The following is a 19,483-nucleotide window of genomic DNA, read 5'->3' as shown; positions in this document are numbered from 1 at the left end:
ACATAAAGCTTCTAGGTAAAATACAAAGTTCATAACATGCATTTTAATAGAATTTTTCTATTTGAAAAGGTAATTTTTTTTGTTTGTTTGGTTGGTTTTTTTCGAGACAAGATTTCTCTGTAGCTTTGGTACCTGTCCTGGAACTAGCTCTTGTAGACCAGGCTGACCTCAAACTCACAGAGATCCTCCTGGCCTCTGACTCCCGAGTGCTGGGATTAAAGGCATATGCCACAACTGCCTGGCTGCAGAAGGTAATGTTTAATGAATAGACTTTTAATCATCAAAGCTCTAAGAATGGGTGGCTTATGCCCTTATCCCTAAAGCTGACATCAATATCACCTTTGCTGATGTCAGGGAGAGGGTCATAAAGATTTCAGGAGTCAGAAGATGGATAAAAAATCTGCAAAACTCTGTTTTCTGAATATGTCATACCTTTAAAATCATGAACATACTGCACTGTGATTATCTACACAGGCTTGCAAACACACACACATGCAAGCAGATCCTTGTGTGCACACACACACAACATCAAGGTAGAAGAAGATGGAGGCCCAAATGGAGAGAGAGAATTAGGAGAGATTATTAAATAATGAATATGAATACAATACAGAGAATACAATATGAAACTGACAAAAATAAACAAAAACATTATCAGAAAAAGACAAGAAATCCTCCTTGCACAGCTTCTGCCTAGAATTCAAATAAATACCCTTTCCATGCATAGCTAGACACTTGCATACTACAGTTCAGTATGCCTTCAAAAGCTCTACATCCGACATCCAGAAAGTACAATGTGATTTTTTCCTTATAATTTTATTCTTGATATATATCTTCACGTATTTTGAAACAAATGTCATTAGCATACGCACATTGTGCATGGGAAACAGTGGTATAGTTATATTTACATACAATTATGTTATTCAATCTGACTACAATTACATGCCAAAATCCTCTCCTGCCCCTTCTCTTCCTTCCCCCAAGTATCTTTCTTCCCAAAGAGCTCCCTTTTCGATGTCTACATCATAGGGATGCAACTCTGCTTGTTGCAATATTTGCTTTGAGGTGTACCAATTAACCTAGGTTTATATAAATCCTATTAATATTAAGATTAATGTTTCACATTGAAAATTAACATTTTTTGCCTCTAATTATGAAACACTTTTTTGAAAAACACCAAAAGATAAATGGGAAGTAATATCAATTAATCTTCGATAAAATTAAATATCTATCTACTTTTCATAATATTTTGGTTATTTTACATCTTTCCTCAATACTGTTTGCTAGTAAAGCCCTTTAAAACATCCATGTGAAGAAATTTCTACCATCCACATGTATATGACTTCATTTGTATGGCTAATAGAATCTTACACATTTTTTTTAATTTTAATTGATTTTATTGAGCTATATATTTTTTTCTGCTCACCTACCTTCCTCTCCCCTCCCCTTCTACCCTATTCCATGGTCCACATGATCCCATGTAGATTAGATCCATGTATTTCTCTGTTAGGGTGCTCATTATTGTCTAGGTTCTCTGGGATTGTGAATTGTAGGCTGGTTTTCTTTGTTTTATGTCTAAAAGCCAGTTATAAGTGAGTACATATGATATTTGTCTTTCTGGAACTGGGTTACTTCACTCAATATCATGTTTTCTAGATCCATCTATTTGCTTGCAAATTTCAAGATGTCATTATTTTTTTCTGTTGTGTAGTACTCCATTGAGTAAATGTACCACATCTTCCTATCCATTCTTAAAGTGGTATTTAGGATACTTCCAGGTTCTGGCTATGACAAACAACACTGTTATGAACATAGCTGAGCATATGTTTTTGTGGCATGCTTGAGCATCCTTTGGATATATACACAAAAGTGGTATTACTGGGTCTTGAGGAAGGTTGTTTCCAAATTTTCTGAGAAATGGCCATGCTGATATCCAAAGGAGTTATACCAGTTTGCATTCCCACCAGCAATGCAGAAGTGTTCCCTTTACCCCACAACTTCTCCAGCATAAGTTTCATTAGTGTTTTTTGATTTTGGCCATTCTTTCAGGATTAAGATGGAATCTCAGAGTTTTTTTGATTTGCATTTCTCTGAGGACTAAGGATGTTTAACATTTTCTTTAGTGTCTTTCAGCCATTTTAGATTCCTCTATTGAGAGTTGACTGTACTCTATTTTTTATTGGATTATTTGTTCTTTTGATGACCAATTTCTTAAGTTCTTTGTATTTTGGAGATCAGACCTCTGTCTGATGTGGGCTTAGTGAAGATCTTTTTCCATTCTGTAGGCTGTCATTTTGTCTTATTGACTGTGTTCTTTGCTTTATAGAAGCTTTTCAGTTTCAGGAGGTCCCATTTATTAACTGTTTCTCTCAGTGTCTGTGCTGCTGGGGTTATATTTAGGAAGTGGTTCCCTGTGCCAATGTGTTCAAGTATACTTCCAACTCTCTCTTCTATAAGGTTCAGTATGGCTTGGCTTTATGTTGAGGTCTTTGATCCATTTTGACCTGAGTTTTGTGCATGGCGAGAGATATGGGTCTGTTTTTATTCTTCTACATGTTAATATCCAGTTATGCCAGCACCACTTGTTAAAATATGCTTTCTTTTTTTCATTTGATATTTTTGGCTTCTTTGGCAAAAATCACATGTTCAAAGGTGTGTGGATTATGTAGGTGTTTACTGCTACAAACTTTCCTCTTAGCACTGCTTTCATTGTGTCCCATAAATTTGGGTATGTTGTGTGGTAATTTTCATTGAATTTTAGGAAGTCTTTAATTTCTCCCTTTATTTCTTCCTTTACCAATTGTTGATTCAGGTGATCATTGTTTAATTTCCATGTGTTTGCGGGTTTTCTGGAATTAGTATTGAATCTGAATTCTAGTTTTAAGCCATGGTGATCTGATAAGATACATGGGGTTATTCCATTTTTTTTTTTTGTATTTGTTGAGGTTTGTTTTGTTACTGAGTGTGTGGTCAATTTTTGAGAAGGTTCCATGAGGTGTTAAGAAGAAGGTATATTCTTTTATGTTTGGATGGAATATTCTATAGATATCTGTTAAGTCCTTTTGAGTCATAACATCTGTTAGCTCCCTTATTTCTCTGTTCATTTTTTTGTCTGACTGACATGTCCAGTGGTGAGAGGGGAGTGTTAAAGTCTCCCACTATTAGTGTGTGAGGTCTAAAGTATGATTTCAGCTTTAGAAGTGTTTCTTTTACATATGTGTAACATGAGGGGACCTGTTTGTTGTAACATGAGGGCCGGCTTGTTGAGGGTTTCTGTACCACCCTGCTCCCCAGCTATTTAGTCCCAGAGAAAAATCACACAAGAGATCTCTATAAGTTATAATGCTGATTGGCCCATTAGGTCAGGCTACTTATTAGCTCTTATAACTTTTGTTACCCCATTATCCTTATCTGTGTTAGCCACAGGGCTCAGTACCTTTCTCAGCTGGGCAGATTACATGCAGCCTCTTCAGTGGTCTGTGCAGGAATGACGGAAGAGCTTCCTTCTTCCCAGAAGACATACTCCTGTTCTCATTGCCCTGCCTCTCCTTCCTGTCTGGTTGACCCGCCTATACTTCCTACCTGGCCAATCAGCATTTTATTAAAATACATGATTGACAGAATACAGACAATTCTCCCGCACCACATATGAGGGTACCCTCGTATTTGGGGCATAGATGTTCAGTATTGAGATTTTCCTCTTGATGGATTTTTTTCTCCTGTGGCCAATATGAAATATCCTTCTTTGTCTTTTTAATTGAGTTTAGTTTGAAGTCTATTTTATTAGATATTAGGATAGCTACACTCGCTTGTTTTTTAGGTCCATTTGATTGGAATATTTTTTTCCCAACCTCTGAGATTATGTCTGTCTTTGAGGTTGAAGTGTGTTTCTTGTATGCAGAAGAAGGATGGATTCTGGTTTTTTATCCAATCTGTTAGCCTGTGCCTTTTTATAGGTGAGTTGAGTCTATTTATATTAAGGGATATTAATGACCAGTGATTGCTACCTCTTGTTAATTTAGTTTTTATTGTTGGTGATGTTAATTTGTATGTTTTCCCCTTCTTTAGGATTTGCTGCTATGAGACTGTCTGTGTTTTTGTTGATGTAGCCAACTTCCTTGGGTTGAAGTTTTGCTTCTAGTATTTTGTGTAGGACTGGGTTTGTGGATAGGTATTTTAAATCTGGTTTTATCATGGAATATTTTGTTTTGTCCTTCTATGGTGATTGAAAGTTTTGCTGGGTATCTTAGTCTGGAATGGCACCCATGGTCTCTTAATGTCGGCATAACACTTGACCATGACCTTCTGGCTTACATTGTCTCCAATGAAAAGTCAGGTGTAATTCTGAAAGGTAGATTTGCCTTTTTATATGTAACTTGGCCTTTTCCTTTGCAGCTCTTAATTTTCTTTCTTTATTCTGTATGTTTAATATTTTGATTATTATGTGGCAAAAGGACTTTTTTGGAACCAGTCTATTTGGTGTTCTGTAAGCTCCTTATATCTTCATAGGCATGTCTTTCTTTAGGTTGGGAAAGTTTATTCTATGATTTTGTTAAACATATTTTCTGTGTTTTTGAGTTTAACTTTTTTTTCCTTCTCTACCTATTATTCTTATGTTTGGCTTTTTCATGGTATGCCATATTTCCTGAATATTTTGGGTTAAACTTTTGTTAGATTTAATGTTTTCTTTGACTAATGAGTCTATTTCTTCTATTGTATCTTCAGTGCTTGAGATTCTCTCTTCCATTTGTTGTATTCTGCTGTTAATGCTTGCACTTGTGGTTTCTGTTCAGTTTCTCATGATTTTTGTTTCTATTATTCCCTTGGCTTGTATTTTCTTTATTGTCTCTATTTCAGTTTTCAAGTCTTGATAGTTTATTTCATATGTTTGATTGCTTTTTCTTAGTTTTCTTTAAGGGATTTGTTGATGTCTTCCACTTTTTTGTCTTTTCCTCCATTTCTTTGAGGGAATTTCTCATTTTCTCTTTAAGAATTTTGTAACATGAGGAGCCTGCTTGCTTGGGTTTCTCTCCTGCCTGATATCCCATAGCTGGCAAGCCCCAAAGAAAATCACACAGAGATCTTCATAAGTTATAAAACTGATTGGCCCATTAGCTCAGGTTTCTTGTTTACTCTTGTAGCTTATATTAACCCATTGTTCTTATCTATGTTAGCCATATGGCTCAGTACCTTTCTCAGCTGGGCAGATTACACTTTGCTTCTTCTGTGGTCTGGGGAGGACTGAGAGGTATCATCTTCCTCCTTCCCAGAATTCTCCTGTTCTCATTGCATCACCTCTACTTCCTGTCTGGTTTTCCCACCTATACTTCCTGCCTGGCCAATCAGCATTTATTTAAAACATGATTGACAGAATACAGACAATTCTCCTGCACCAGAGTTTCAAACATTCTCCTGAAGTCATTTTTTTAGATCATTTTCTTGTGCTTCGTCTATATTTCATTGTTCAATTCTTGCTGTTGTAAGGTCTTTAGGTTTTACTGGCATCATGTTGCTCTTTACAATGCTGTGTTTGTTCTTACCTTTCCTACTCATCTTTTCCTCTAATAGGTGTGTTTGGGGCTGTCAGTGATTCTGTTGATTAATCTTTTAGGTGCCAGTGAATCCAAGGCTCAGATAGTTGTTCCTTGTGGTACTGTAAATGCCACCATTCTAGTTACCCCTTTGGTCACTCTGTGTTCCTGGAGGTGCTCCCAGGCTTTGCTCCAGTCCCTTGGAGTTTGCTCTCTCAAGTCTGCTCCAGCCTAGGTTGTTAGCTTTGATGTGTTTTTGTAAATCCTGTTCTGGATCTGCTCCTGCAGAGGTACCTGGCTTGGAGTTTGTCCTGCAAAGGTCTCTGGCTTCCGTCAGAACTCCCAGGCTTGGGTGCTCTCAGACCCACAGAGGATCTGGCTCAGATTTACTCCCTCAGAGGTCTCAGACTCATGCTCAGACCCGGCCCCACAGAGGTTTCTTTTCCTTCCTATTCCCTTTGATAAATCAGACCAACGCTGGGACCCACAGAGGTCCTGACTCAAGCCTATTCCCTTGGAAGTCCCAGAAACACACCCATATCAGCAGGGGACTGGCTCAAACCTAGTTCCTCAGAAGTCCTAGACTCATGCCCAGTACATGAGGACACAGGGGTCCTGGCTTAGGTCTACTCCCTTGAAGGTCCCAGATTCACATCTGGACCCTCAGTGGTCTCTGCCTCGTTCAGCGGTTGCTTCCCTGTACCTGTTCCTGTGGCATTCCCTGTCTCAGGTCTGCTCTGGCCCAGGTTTCTGGCTCCTAGAATAAATTTCTTAAAATATATTAAGTTATTGATCAAAATACTACCTTAGAATTATTTTACTGGGAGGATTTTGTGTGATTTCAATGAGCATAAACACACGTGGAATCATGATAAAAACCAGGACAATTAGATATCCATTTTTCCAACACTGTATATTTTGTGGTGAGAATATTGAAAACCTCTTTCAACTATGTTGAAATATATAATACACTGTTCTTACTTTATTCATTTTACTGTGCCATTGTGCATGAGAATGTGTTTCTCATTCTATCTAACGAGATTTGATACAGTGATTGACAAACTTCTTTTCTCCTTCTACCCTTTCTATGTGCTGATGACCATTCTTCTAACTTCTTCTGAGATCAACTTTTCTAAGTGTTAGATGTGAGTGAGAGATGAAGTTTATCCTTCTTTGCCTGGCTGTTTTCACATAGTTTTTCCAGGGTCATCATTGATGGGGAATCTCCTTCAGCCAATGACCTTTAAGAGGCTGGACCAGGTTGGGGTGTGACCTTTTGAGTATCTGAAGAAAACTGCCAGTCTGCCCAGCTCTCTCTCTCTCTCTCTCTCTCTCTCTCTCTCTCTCTCTCTCTCTCTTTTCTCCCACATTTAGCAACTTCGGTGGACTTTCCATTCTTGTTATCTGAGTTTTCCACTTAAAGAAAAATATTGGAATAACTTGGAGTTAGCTTGGGATTATTTGAGTCATGCCCCCCTCCTTTTACACATTCAGACACATAACATCTTTCTTTTATTCTAATGATGAGATTTCATTCTTGTAAGTTATACTGAAGAAAATTCAGATACAGCAAAGAATAGCAAAGCTCCAAAGTTTCCTCAGAAAAAGCATCCCAGGGAAATGTCAAAGAAGTTGAAATTAAGTCATAGAGGATGAAGATTTCCTCGTTTTATCTTAAAAATTTTGTATGTACAGGATTAGTTAACATGGCTTGGCGGGGGACATGGTACAGCTCTATGTTATATGCTTTTTTAATTATTTTCTCTGTGATCTTGGGTATTCCAAGGGACATCTCCTCTGTGAATCTGAGTGGCCTCAGGAGCATTGGACTATCAAAAAGAAACCATAGCTACTGAATTTACAGAGTGCTGCTTTCATGATGCAACACAACACCCTGCATCATAGGTCATAAGACAGTGTTCCATATAGAGAAGATAAAAGCAAGTGAGACACAGACACTGAAGACAAAGAAATGGCACCATATGTTATATATTTGAAAGATAATGAATAGGTATCTGAACAGATTAATTTGCTAATTATGAAGTAATTATTTCCAAACATCTTATTGTTCATGAGAGAATTATGTTATTTTCTGTTATGGAGTGATTTCCTAATATGTTACTTGTGACACAAACTGGAAAGAATGTTCCAAGAAGATAACTGAAGAAAAAGAAGTTTGGACAATAACTGTGAGTAAGCTTTCATGTAAACGTGGACAAAGGCTTTAGGAAAAAGTTGAAAATATCTATGAAATGCTTATGAAAATATACATCATGCTAAGAGCTTCTGGTCTACCCTAAGAACTGAGTTTCTTAAGTTCTTCTTGTGTTCAAAATCTGCTGAATAAAACTGACATAGGATGGAAAAAAGGTAGAAAACTAACATTACTAAAGCTAGCCACTATAGATGAAACATCAGAGTTAAGTGTATCCAGATGACAAAGACCCATTTAAGGCCTCTGCTATTTATGACTGGGTGACGAGTAATGCACCAAATAAATTATCAGCAAATACTCACACGTTAGAAACCTAGGAAAGTGTCTTAGAGAAAATGGCTTTCCTTCTTTTCTCTTGAGACAGAAAATACACATAGTCATCATGGAGCTGAACTTACAGGAGACAATGATAAGCTTTGTAATTATTGCACATATTTATCAAGTATTACTTTTATCAGTATGGTTTCTTTGCTAGACTATGAGGGAAACAATGGTGTGCTAATTTGCCTTTCATGGTCACAGTTGTGCTTAAAAGTTATATCCAAATTATCAGTTGTATGTTTGATTATCTAGCACCAGCTGTCATTAGTAATAGGTTAATCTTATTTAATAAAAGTTATAGAAGACTATAAGTTGAGCTATTTATATTCCAAGTCCTCAAAATGAACCATGAACCTTTTAATAGCTCACATTTCCAACAAGTAAGATGGTAGAAATAATAGTATTTCCCCAACAGAAAAGGTTTAGTTGATGTGAGATATATATATATATATATATATATATATATATATATATATATATATATATATATGCCATGTGTCTTAGCCACTACACAGGAAAGGTATCTTGTGATGTCCTGATGGTAGCTAACTATCAATAATCCTGTTGATAACTCCTACTTTTCCTATCAAAGAGTGCAACTTTAACTTGATCAATCTGCTTTTGCTTCTCTACTTTGTGATCCTTTAGGATTTCTGTGTACTAAAATCTATACATGGGACGTTTTTATCTTATACCAAGTGAATTGCTATCCAATGGTAAAATCGAAAATGAAGATAGGAAATATTTTTAAAATTAGTTTATTTTTCCAAATATGTATAAATTTGACATTGATGGGTGAAAATCACCCATTTTCTATGATATTCTTAGTCTTATATAAGACTAAGATTATATAAGATTATAATTTAATTGAATGTTCAAATATTTAGTTATGCTATTAAAGACTACAGAAGCATTTTAAAAGAAGACATATCAAAGTATTTCCCAATTGTTGAATCACTTTAATATTTTATGTTTAAGTCTCCATATTTTATTGCAATTTCTTAAAAACCATTGCCTTAAACACAATGCACATTATTTATCAACTTCACTTTTCATAAAAATGAGAAATTTGTAGTTTAATTAAATATTCAATTGGCAAAGTCAACAATTAACATATGTAATGAATGTAATATTTTCTTTTGCAGATAAAGGTGCTAAAGCTCCATAGATTGTGATAGTTTACCTGAGTCTTTTTAGAATTTTTGAGATCTAGGTTTGAAATTTTAGATTCTACACACAAGAACCTTGGAAGAAATGCTTTGCAATCCTACCTCTGCATTTTGGAGATTATCCTAGTTATTGTTAACTAACCTTAAACCATCCATAGTTTTAACATGGTAAACAATACCACACATCACTACATTTCATTTTTCTACTTGGTTGGTATTCCTGGCTTGGAAAATTTTCATTGCTTCATCAGCATTCCCGTCTGCTTCCTGCTTGTCCTGACCTTGCTGGGGAACACCATAATCCTTGCTACTGTCAAGCTAGAACCAAACCTCCACCAGCCTATGTATTTCTTCCTTTGCATGCTGGCGATGACTGATATGCTTCTTACGTGCTCCACAGCCCTGAAAATGCTTGATATTTTTTGGTTTGATGAACACTGGATTGAGTTTGATGTGTGTCTAACACAAATGTATTTTATCCACACACTTTGCAGTTTTGAATCAGCCATCTTGGTGGCCATGGCTTTTGATCGCTTTGTGGCCATTTGCATCCCACTGCATTATTCGACCATCCTTACATCTTCTATGGTTATTAAACTGGGCTTAGTTGGGTTGAGCCGAGCTCTGTTCATAGTTTTGCCATGTCCTTTTCTAATTAAGAGACTGCCCTATTATACAAACTATGTTATCCACCATGCCTACTGCGAGCACATGGCTGTGGTTAAGTTGGCCAGTGCTAACACTCTCATTAACAGAACATATGGCATCTCAGTGGCCCTTTTGGTGATAGTGTTGGATCTATGGCTCATAGCCACATCCTATGTAAAAATTCTCCAAGCAGTGTTCCGTCTTTCTTCTCAGAATGCCCGCTCTAAAGCCCTGGGCACCTGTGCTGCCCATGTCTGCACCATTCTTGCCTTCTACACACCTGCACTGTTTAGCTTCCTAACTCATCGCATTGGCAAGAATGTATCTCCAAGTATCCACATCATCTTGTCAAGCCTATACCTTCTAGTGCCCCCCACAGTCAATCCCTTGGTGTATGGTATCAAGACAAAACAGATTCGGGACCGAGTGCTGAGCCTCTATTCACACTTGAAAATTGTTAAATACTAAATTATTTTAACAACAATTGTGATGGGAGAATATGTCTTGTGACATAATGGGGCATTAACTACTTTTACTATGATGCTATTGTAAAATGCTACTTCTCTTTTACATTATTTTTCATAGAAGAGATTTATGGTGTGATGCAATATTTGTCTCTTAATTTTTACTTTTTAATTTTATGCAAAATCATGTCTAATATATCTATCATCCAGTATCTTCACTTTATACAGTCCTTGTTCAGATGATGTATGTTTTTCTCATCATTATATATCTTATATATATCTTATTGTAAATTTCTCTATATATACATTTTAAGTATATATATATTATATTATATTACACTGTCTGCATATTTAGTGCCATATTTTGTGGAAAATGAATGTCATAATTTCAGTTTTAGCTTTATACATAGAAGGTTGAATACTGTCACTGTAGTCCTTACTTCAGAATAATTCACAGCAGCTGTACAGATCAGGACAATGAGTGAACAACTTATATCCTTTAGTACACTAAAGCATCACCAATCTTTGTCTAGTGCCATCTGAACTTTTAAAACCATTTTATCTTATTTATGTCTTTGTGAAAAAACTGAAAGTTGATCATGTCTCTTCCTTTCACCAGAGAAGTAAGTTTAGCTGGCAAATTGCTTCCTCAACGTCTGCAGAGTCAGTAAATATAGACAACATGAACTTAATTGAAACAAGAACATTTGAAGCAGGTATGTGGTGCTGTAAAAGAATTTTAAACATAAACCTTCTGAGATATGGAACTTAAAGAAGGTGAGTGAAATACCTGAGTACAGGTGAAGAAAGTATACCATTTAAGTCTCGTATTCTTCTAAGTCTCAAAATATTTAATATATACCTTAGTATTCAGACTAAGATACTATATGTTACCAAATGAATGAGAGAAGTGAGAAGCTGCAATACTATAAAGGATGTGGTAGAAGGAGAGGCCGCTAAAGGTACACGCAGTTCCTGGGAGAAAAAACTGCTGTTTGAAAGAGTGATGAGTGTGTGGACAATTCTAAAGCACCTCTAGTTTCTTTTAGATACATAAGATATAATACTAAAACTCTATAAAATCTCAATTAAATACAAGAGAAGTCACAAAAAAGAATAAATAATGACTCAAAATTACTGTCTTTGTTTATCAAGAAAATATTTGTATATGTGCATAAAAAGAGAACAGATAACATATTGTACACAAAATTTAATTCTTTCTGTGGAAAATCTGATATTCTTTCCAACATGCATTTTAAATTATTACTTTAAAAATATGAACTGTACTTATGTCCCAACTAGAAAATTAGAGATTTTTGTCTACAAGTAAATAAAGTCATTTCTATGAGCTTCAAAAATTTTCCTCTTTTCCCAACTAAGGTTTTCTGAAACTGAGTCATTAACATAATATAATAACAAAGGAGAGGTTCTGCTTTCACCATAAATTATGATTAGGTAAATTTAAGTTTGATGCCATATGGTGAATTCCCTGAATAACTTTTAATTGTAATTATAGTTATCAAAACATTCTATAGTTATACACATATGCATATATGTATGTAAAAACAGATAATGTACATGAGCCCATGAGTAGGCAAGAGAGCAAGGATGTCTGGATGTGAGGATTTTGAGGGAAGAAATCAGAGGAAAAAATTATGTAATTGCATTATGACCTCAAAAATTAAAATAAGTAACTTACATATGTCATTTGTTTTATTATATATACATATATTTATGCATAAAAGGATAAATGAAGTAATATTATATTATGCTGTATATAATTATTGCATTTCCCTTTTATCCTTTCCTCCTTCCAACCACTCCCATATAACCTCTATGTCCCTTTCTTCCCTTCTTCTGGCTTCTTCTTAAACTCTCTCTCTCTCTCTCTCTTTCTCTCTTTCTCTCTTTCTCTCTTTCTCTCATACATGTACACACACACACACACATACATATTCACTCATATGCATTTATAATCCTAAATATATAAATATACCCTTTTAAGACTGTAGAGGTATGATTTCATGGTTGATCACTTGATATTGGTTAATGAATCCAGAGGCTGTTTCCTGGGCAAGTTGTTTCCTTCCCTTCTCAGAATTCCTTAGTTTCCTGTAGGTTTTTTTCTAGGCTTTGTGCCCCATGAGATGTATTCTCTTCCATATTTGTAAGTCTGCTTGTGTTGTCCCTGTTCAGATCTTGTTCAGGCTCCCACATTGTGGAGACATCATAGGTATAGTTTCCATGACATTTCTAGGACATGTGGTCTTACAGTCAGTATTCCTTTCCTCTGGCTCTTAAAATCTTCCTTCCATAATGTTTCTTGAGTCTTGGATACAGGATTTGTGTTGTGTGAATAGATCAACTGGGACTGTGCTGGGTACCCACAACCACTTATTTCCTCTGTTTTGATTGGTTGTTATTTTCTGTATTGTTTTCTATCTGTTGCAGAGAAGATTCTTTATGATGAGAGTTACACTGATCTATGGGTAGAAGCATAAAATGTAGAATGAGGTTAGGAATTATGCTAGTTTAATTCACTGGTGGCTGTAAGTTCTCTTTTATTATTCATCACCTTAAAAGCCCCAGATAATTGTCTGAGTTTCAGGTACCAGACAGGATTTTCTTCTTGCCAAATCCAATTAAAAAGCTGTTGAATATCACCAAGAAAAGACTGCCAGCATGGCACTTTTTGAGTAATTGTACCATGATAGTCATTGTTGTAATTCATGTTAATTTAATCATTTTCTTTTTCTTGCCTTAATTCTCAGGCTGAGAAATTAAGCACTATATTAAATAAAAGTAACGAGAGTATAAACCTTTGTCTAGTTAATTATTTTGGGGGAAATGCTTTTGTTTTTCTACATTTACTACAAATATTGACTATTTTAATCTTATGTATATTTTTATATTCTATTAATTCTTTGATAATTCCATCAATTGAATTTTGATCATAATATCATAATATAATCCCCTTAGCTTTTAAATTAATTAAATTCACCACTTCCTACCTTCATACCCCTCATAAAATCATAACTGGTCAAAGTACTGGTTAAAAAAGGTGGTCAAGGAGAGTTAGTAACCTGGAGTGCTCAGCCACAAGTGGGACATCTTTACCGTACCCTGCTCCCTGTCTCATGGAGTGTAACTATGAAGGAAACGGCAAGAGAGAGAGATCTGTAAGACTGGAGCCAAAGGAGGTCTTCTGAGCAATGACAGGACCACTGCACTCACTAGTTCATCGAAACTGTAGTTGTCTAAACTGCACAAGATCAAGCCAGGCAGCAATGTCTAGTCTTTAATATGCTGGTACTCTAGATTCATCTGAACTTAATATTTGTCTATTTTTACTATGTATATTTGTGCCTTTCTTTACTTATTTGCACATATGCCTATGAAGACCAGAAAGGAGCCTATGACACCCTGGAGCTGGAGTTCCAGATAATAGTGGGTTTGACAACATGGGAGTTTATCTTGTGTCCTTTGCAATATTGGCAGTTTTAACTGCTGACTCATCTCACTAGTCCCTTAACAGACCTTCTTCTTATTAATTTAATTTTTGAGAATTTTGTATATGAGTAATAAACATTATTCTATACATCCAACTCCTCCTAAGTTTTCCCTACTCTATCTAAAATTTATAACCTCTTCTTTAATTATTATTATGTACACATATTTGTATATAATTTTTATTGAAAACATACTAAATTGTGTCAAATCATTTTGCTTACATCTTTTGATCTGCAGAAAAATGAAAACCCTTATGTTAAAGGAAATAAGAATATAAAAGGCAAATTGTCATGTGATCTTTTATGCTTAGAATCTAGATCCATCCCAAATGACATTCATGGTATTGGAAGGTCTTCTGCATGTTTTGGGGGTCAAAAAGTAGTCAATAATGTCACCAAGCTGTGAACAATGTTAGATATCTAACTGCCCTGACAACAAACTCTATGGAAGTAACCAAAAGCTTTATGACTAGATTTAATGCCTACTTTCACAAGGCAGAACTCATACCAGGTACCATTAACTGGAGCCAAAACTAGTAGTTAGCTAGGTCAGGATTCTAGGAGAGAACCTAATACTGTATTACTGCTTAATAAATTATTATGCATTCCATCTCAAAGTTCTTATCTTTCTAATCATTGGTTAGTTCATCTCTCACCCCTCATCAGAGAAGCTTCTTTTTAGAGTAAACAGATGGCAATTATATAAAGACCTACAACTGACCAATGTACAGAGAGAAAAGACTGTAGAGGGGACATTGGTGTCAAACTCCCCACTCGAACTCATGGATCATCATGGGAGATGACTGTAAGAACCAGAGGTACTAATCACCAGTGTGGAGCCTAGCAGCAGTGAGGCAGTAATCACCAGTGTGGAGCCTAGCAGCAGTGAGGTACTAACCACCAGTGTGGAGCCTAGCTGCAGAGAGGCAGTAATCACCAGTGTGGAGCCTAGCTGCAGTGAGGCAGTAATCACCAGTGTGGAGCCTAGCTGCAGTGAGACAGTAATCACCAGTGTGAAGCCTAGCTGCAGTGAGGCAGTAATCACCAGTGTGGAGCCTAGCTGCAGTGAGGCAGTAATCACCAGTGTGGAGCCTAGCTGCAGTGAGACAGTAATCACCAGTGTGAAGCCTAGCTGCAGTGAGGCAGTAATCACCAGTGTGGAGCCTAGCTGCAGTGAGGCAGTAATCACCAGTGTGGAGCCCAGCTGCAGTGAGGCAGTAATCACCAGTGTGGAGCCCAGCTGCAGTGAGGCAGTAATCACCAGTGTGGAGCCTAGCTGCAGTGAGGCAGTAATCACCAGTGTGGAGCCCAGCTGCAGTGAGGTCACTGCACACATGGCATCATAGCAGCTCATAGCACACATGACTACATGCACAAGACCTACACAGAATCAAGGCAGTCAAAATACAAAGCATGGATCTGGGAAGAGCTTTTGACATATTAACACAATCTGAGGAACTATTGCCAATGAGGAGTTTGTTTAAGACTCAGTCTAAGAGAAGCTGGTCATGGTCCAATTTGATATTCCTACCTCATGCATACATGTAACCCCAAGTGAACTCATTGGGCTTAATGACAGGCACATGAAGTTCAGGTCTAAAATTAGAGGAGAGTAATTGGGAGTTAGAATTTACCGAGACTAATTATGTCTGTATGAAAATCTCAAACAAAATGTACTACAATAAATGTCTAAAAATGTTATTAGACAGTAAGTCAAATTGAACACATATTCTTCTTTTTTAAAAATAATGAACTTGTAAAGTTCATTAAATTTACACTTGTTTTTATTTATTTCTTAATGTGCATCAATAAAATTTTTATACTACCCACTAAAATGAACTTTCCTAAACAGATAATGTGTAACATTTTTGAATTTTCAATAAATAATTTATATTTAAATCCAACTTTACCCTTAATTGATTTATTGATAACTAAGTTATTCTGTAATTTATTTGGAAGAAGACATCTGTCACCATTTATGGTGAAATTAAGGCATTTGGGGAAAATAGAAATTGTTAGTCATTTTAATCTAGTAAAGTTGCTCAGCAGTTCTCCTGCAGATATTCCTGAAGGCAATAACCCAATCAGAAGATACATATATTTAAACAAAATAATTGTTTTGTCTTCTCTATTTTAATTATAAATAAACTGCATTAAAGAGTATAAAATGTTCTTCCCTTTAAAGCATTTTATTATATTCCAATATGTAAAGAACTTTGAGATTGTCTTTCTGTTGTGAATAATAAAATCTGAAGAAACTGAAAAGTTGACACTTCTCCTTAATTTTCTTTTACATTTTACATTCTGAGATGATAATATAATTATAACCTTTCTCCCCCCAAAATTACAGAAGTTGTTCATTCACTATCCCCTTTATCATTCTCTATTAGTTGATTGGAAATCAATAGTTTTCTTTTTACCTCTATTCAATACAGTCTTTTTGTTTTACATTATTTCAGTTAGAATCAAAACAGTGGGTGTTATAAAGGCATATGTATGTATGTATGTATGTGTATGTATATATTCATGTTATATATGTCTGTATATATAAAATGCATCACATTATGTTCACCACCCCAAACACATATCTCTTCTGTCAGCCTCCTCCCCTTTACTGCTTTCTTTGTCTCATAATATTGAGTTTGTTGCAGTTTACTCTTGGACTATTTCAGTTTTTGACAATGAGAAGCACACAGTCATTGTAGTGATCATGTTTATGGAAACAAGTAATAAGACTGCAACTGATGTTTTGATTTATTTTGTGAGTCTTGCAGTTGTATACCATGTGTCACAAAACAAGTATAGAATTATTGAACATCCTTCCCACCTTCATTATACTGTCAATAAAATGTGTCATCAATTCTTATTTCATAAATTAGAAAAAAACAAAATGACTTTTTAAGATTGTTTTCATAGATGTTGAGATTAGAATAGTGGTCACAAGAGGCTGAAGAATTTATAAAGACACAATAATGTGAAGAAATATTTCCATGGGATCAGAGTTACAATTGTACAAGGATATAGTTCAGATGTCTCATTACAAAGGAGGATAAATCTAGTCAACAATAGTGAGTTGTGTATTTGAAAAAAAAACTAGAAGAGAATATTTTGAATGTTTTCCCCAAGAAAAAGATAACTGTTTTAGATAAAGAAAGTGTTAATTATCTTCTTTGACCATTAGTCAATCCATAAAAATATTTAACCATCATAGTATATCCCATATTATTCTGTTATTAAATCAAAAAGATAAAAATACAATTGATCAAAATGCATAATTCAACTAAATGTTTTGCTGCAATGACATAGCATATAATGCCTTTTTTATAGGAAAATTACTTGATGTAATGGACAAACGTGTTCTATTTAAGTAATATATGTAAAATGCATTCTTAGACTATTTTATCATTATCACCTTTAACTATAAAACATATATTTTTGCATATCTACTGATATTTCAGGTCATGAACAAATACCAAAAGGATATTCAGTCCTCTTTCTTATGATACTTTTACTAGTTCCTTAATTTTCTTTAGCATGACATTTTGTCTTTCTCTGCTGTCTGCTGATCATCAGTTTGCTGCTTAGGTTCTACCTTGAATTCCCCTTAAGTTCTTTTCATAATTGTATATAAATGAGAAATTCAGAAAGTAAAGAATACACAATGAAATGGGCACCACACTGTATTACTACTGGAACAGCTCTCTGTATTTGACTTACAAGCTAGCTACTACTCAATTTATTATGTTGAAGACTGCTGAGACACTTGGCATTCTTTTCTTTTTTTCTTCTTTTGTTTTTGTTGAGACAAGGTTTCTCTGTGGCTTTGGAGATTGTTCTGGCACTAGCTCTGTAGACTAGGCTGGCCTCGAACACACAGAGATCTGCCTGCCTCTGCCTCCTGAATCATGGAATTAAAGGCATGTGCCACTACCACCTGGCGACTACTGAGAGTCTTTAAACATAAGCTTGCCTCTAAGGAGACTTGATTGAAATTGTTTCTATTCTTATATCATTAAAAAAATTGTTTTTTTCTCTGTGATAAAATAAAGTTTAAAAGAGTAGCTATATTATCTTTGAAATTTCTATTGAACAATAGAAAAAAATAGTAAAGTCCTAAAAATGTTTATAGTTTGACTTGTGGTCACCTAGCATTTAATCTTAAATTGTTGTGCACTTACAAAAAGTCTTTTTCAGCACATTATTTATCCATTCAATCTTTATTAAGCAAATATTAAACAAATGCCTAAAAAAAGCATTTATAGGAAAGGATGTACATTGAAGAGGCAAATAATTGTGCCAAAAATATTACGTCTAATTATATACTTTCAAAATGTTTCTCTCTCAAAAAATTATAAACCTGAGCAGTATTCTGCTTGCCACTTATTTTTCTTGAACTCTAGTAAAAAATAAATTTTATTCAGTAAAGATTCAGCTACAATAAAGTCTATCATATCAGTCATAATTAATACACAAAATGCAAACTGTAGCTCTATGTTTTGATACCCATGGGAGTAGATTCAGTGATCCTGGGTATCTCTAATGTTTGCTCCACCAGACCGGAAGATGCGCAGAATCCTCAGTCGGATCTGCTTAGTCTTTATGGTATAAACAACCGGATTAAGCACTGGAGGAATGAGAAAGTGAAGATAAGAGAGCAACACACGACTGCATGGGGAAGCCCGCTTGCCAAATCGGTGGATCATGGACAGGCCAATCATAGGTGTGTAGAAGAGCAGGACAGAACAGATGTGGGAGACACAAGTGTTGAGGGCTTTGAGGCGCTCAGTCTTGGAGGCAATTGACAACACTGTGTGGAGGATCAGCCCATAGGAGAGAACAATGAGCACAGAGTCCACACCCAGGGTGGAGAGAACCACAAACAGGCCATAGATACTGTTGATGTGGGTGTCAGCACAAGCCAGCTTCATAACATCTGGGTGCAGGCAGTAAGAGTGGGAAAGTTGGCGCTTCTGGCAGTAAGGCAGTTTTTTCAGCATGATGGGGGCAGGAATGTGGAGACCAATGCTGCGAACCACAATGACCAGGCCCAAGCCGGCAATCCGAGGGTTGGTGAGGATGGTGCCATAGCGCAGAGGACTGCTGATGGCCACAACACGATCAAAGGCCATGGTCAGTAGCACAGAGGACTCCATGATGGAGAAAGTATGAATGAAGAAAAGCTGGGCAAGACACATGTCTAAAGTAACCTCCCTGACACCCATCATGTAGATTGTGAGCATGGTGGGCAGTGTGGAAGCAGACAGGCCCAGGTCCATCACTGCTAGCATGGATAGGAAGTAGTACATAGGCTGGTGCAGGGAGGGCTCTGACTTTACAACCCACAGGATCAAGCTATTCCCTGCAAGAGAAGCAATGGACACGATGCACAGGGGAATGGAGAGCCAGACATACACAGCCTCAAGGCCCGGGAGTCCAGTCAGAAAGAAGGAGGTGCTGGAATGGTTGGAGTGGGCCATGACATTTGCCTGGGAAGACTCCAAAATCAAGTGTAATCCCAGGACCTGAGTCCAGAGAGTTGTTAGAACTTCTGAGAGCTGGGATCTGATGGAGACTCTTCAAAATGTTGCTCTCACAACCAAGGCTTCTAATTTATTTTCTTTTAGTTCAT

General features: G+C 36.1%; 2 protein-coding genes across 2 annotated transcripts; one reads left to right on the top strand and one right to left on the bottom strand.

Moving 5' to 3' along the window:
- Window positions 1-9,398: 9,398 nt before the first annotated feature.
- On the top strand, window positions 9,399-10,349 carry LOC148121562 (olfactory receptor 52K1-like). The gene has a single exon (XM_087907705.1). It carries the CDS (start codon window positions 9,399-9,401, stop codon window positions 10,347-10,349), a length of 951 nt encoding a protein of 316 aa, XP_087763831.1.
- An 8,022-nt stretch (window positions 10,350-18,371) lies between these two features.
- On the bottom strand, window positions 18,372-19,331 carry LOC125397354 (olfactory receptor 51G2-like). The gene has a single exon (XM_048429718.3). It carries the CDS (start codon window positions 19,329-19,331, stop codon window positions 18,372-18,374), a length of 960 nt encoding a protein of 319 aa, XP_048285675.3.
- Between the last annotated feature and the right edge of the window lie 152 nt (window positions 19,332-19,483).

This window comes from Myodes glareolus, chromosome 7, assembly GCF_982192425.1.
Source record: "Myodes glareolus chromosome 7, mMyoGla1.1, whole genome shotgun sequence".
In the NCBI taxonomy this organism is placed as follows: Eukaryota; Metazoa; Chordata; class Mammalia; order Rodentia; family Cricetidae; genus Myodes; species Myodes glareolus.
Note: the sequence above shows the minus strand (reverse complement) of the source record. Positions and strands in the feature narration are given on the sequence as shown.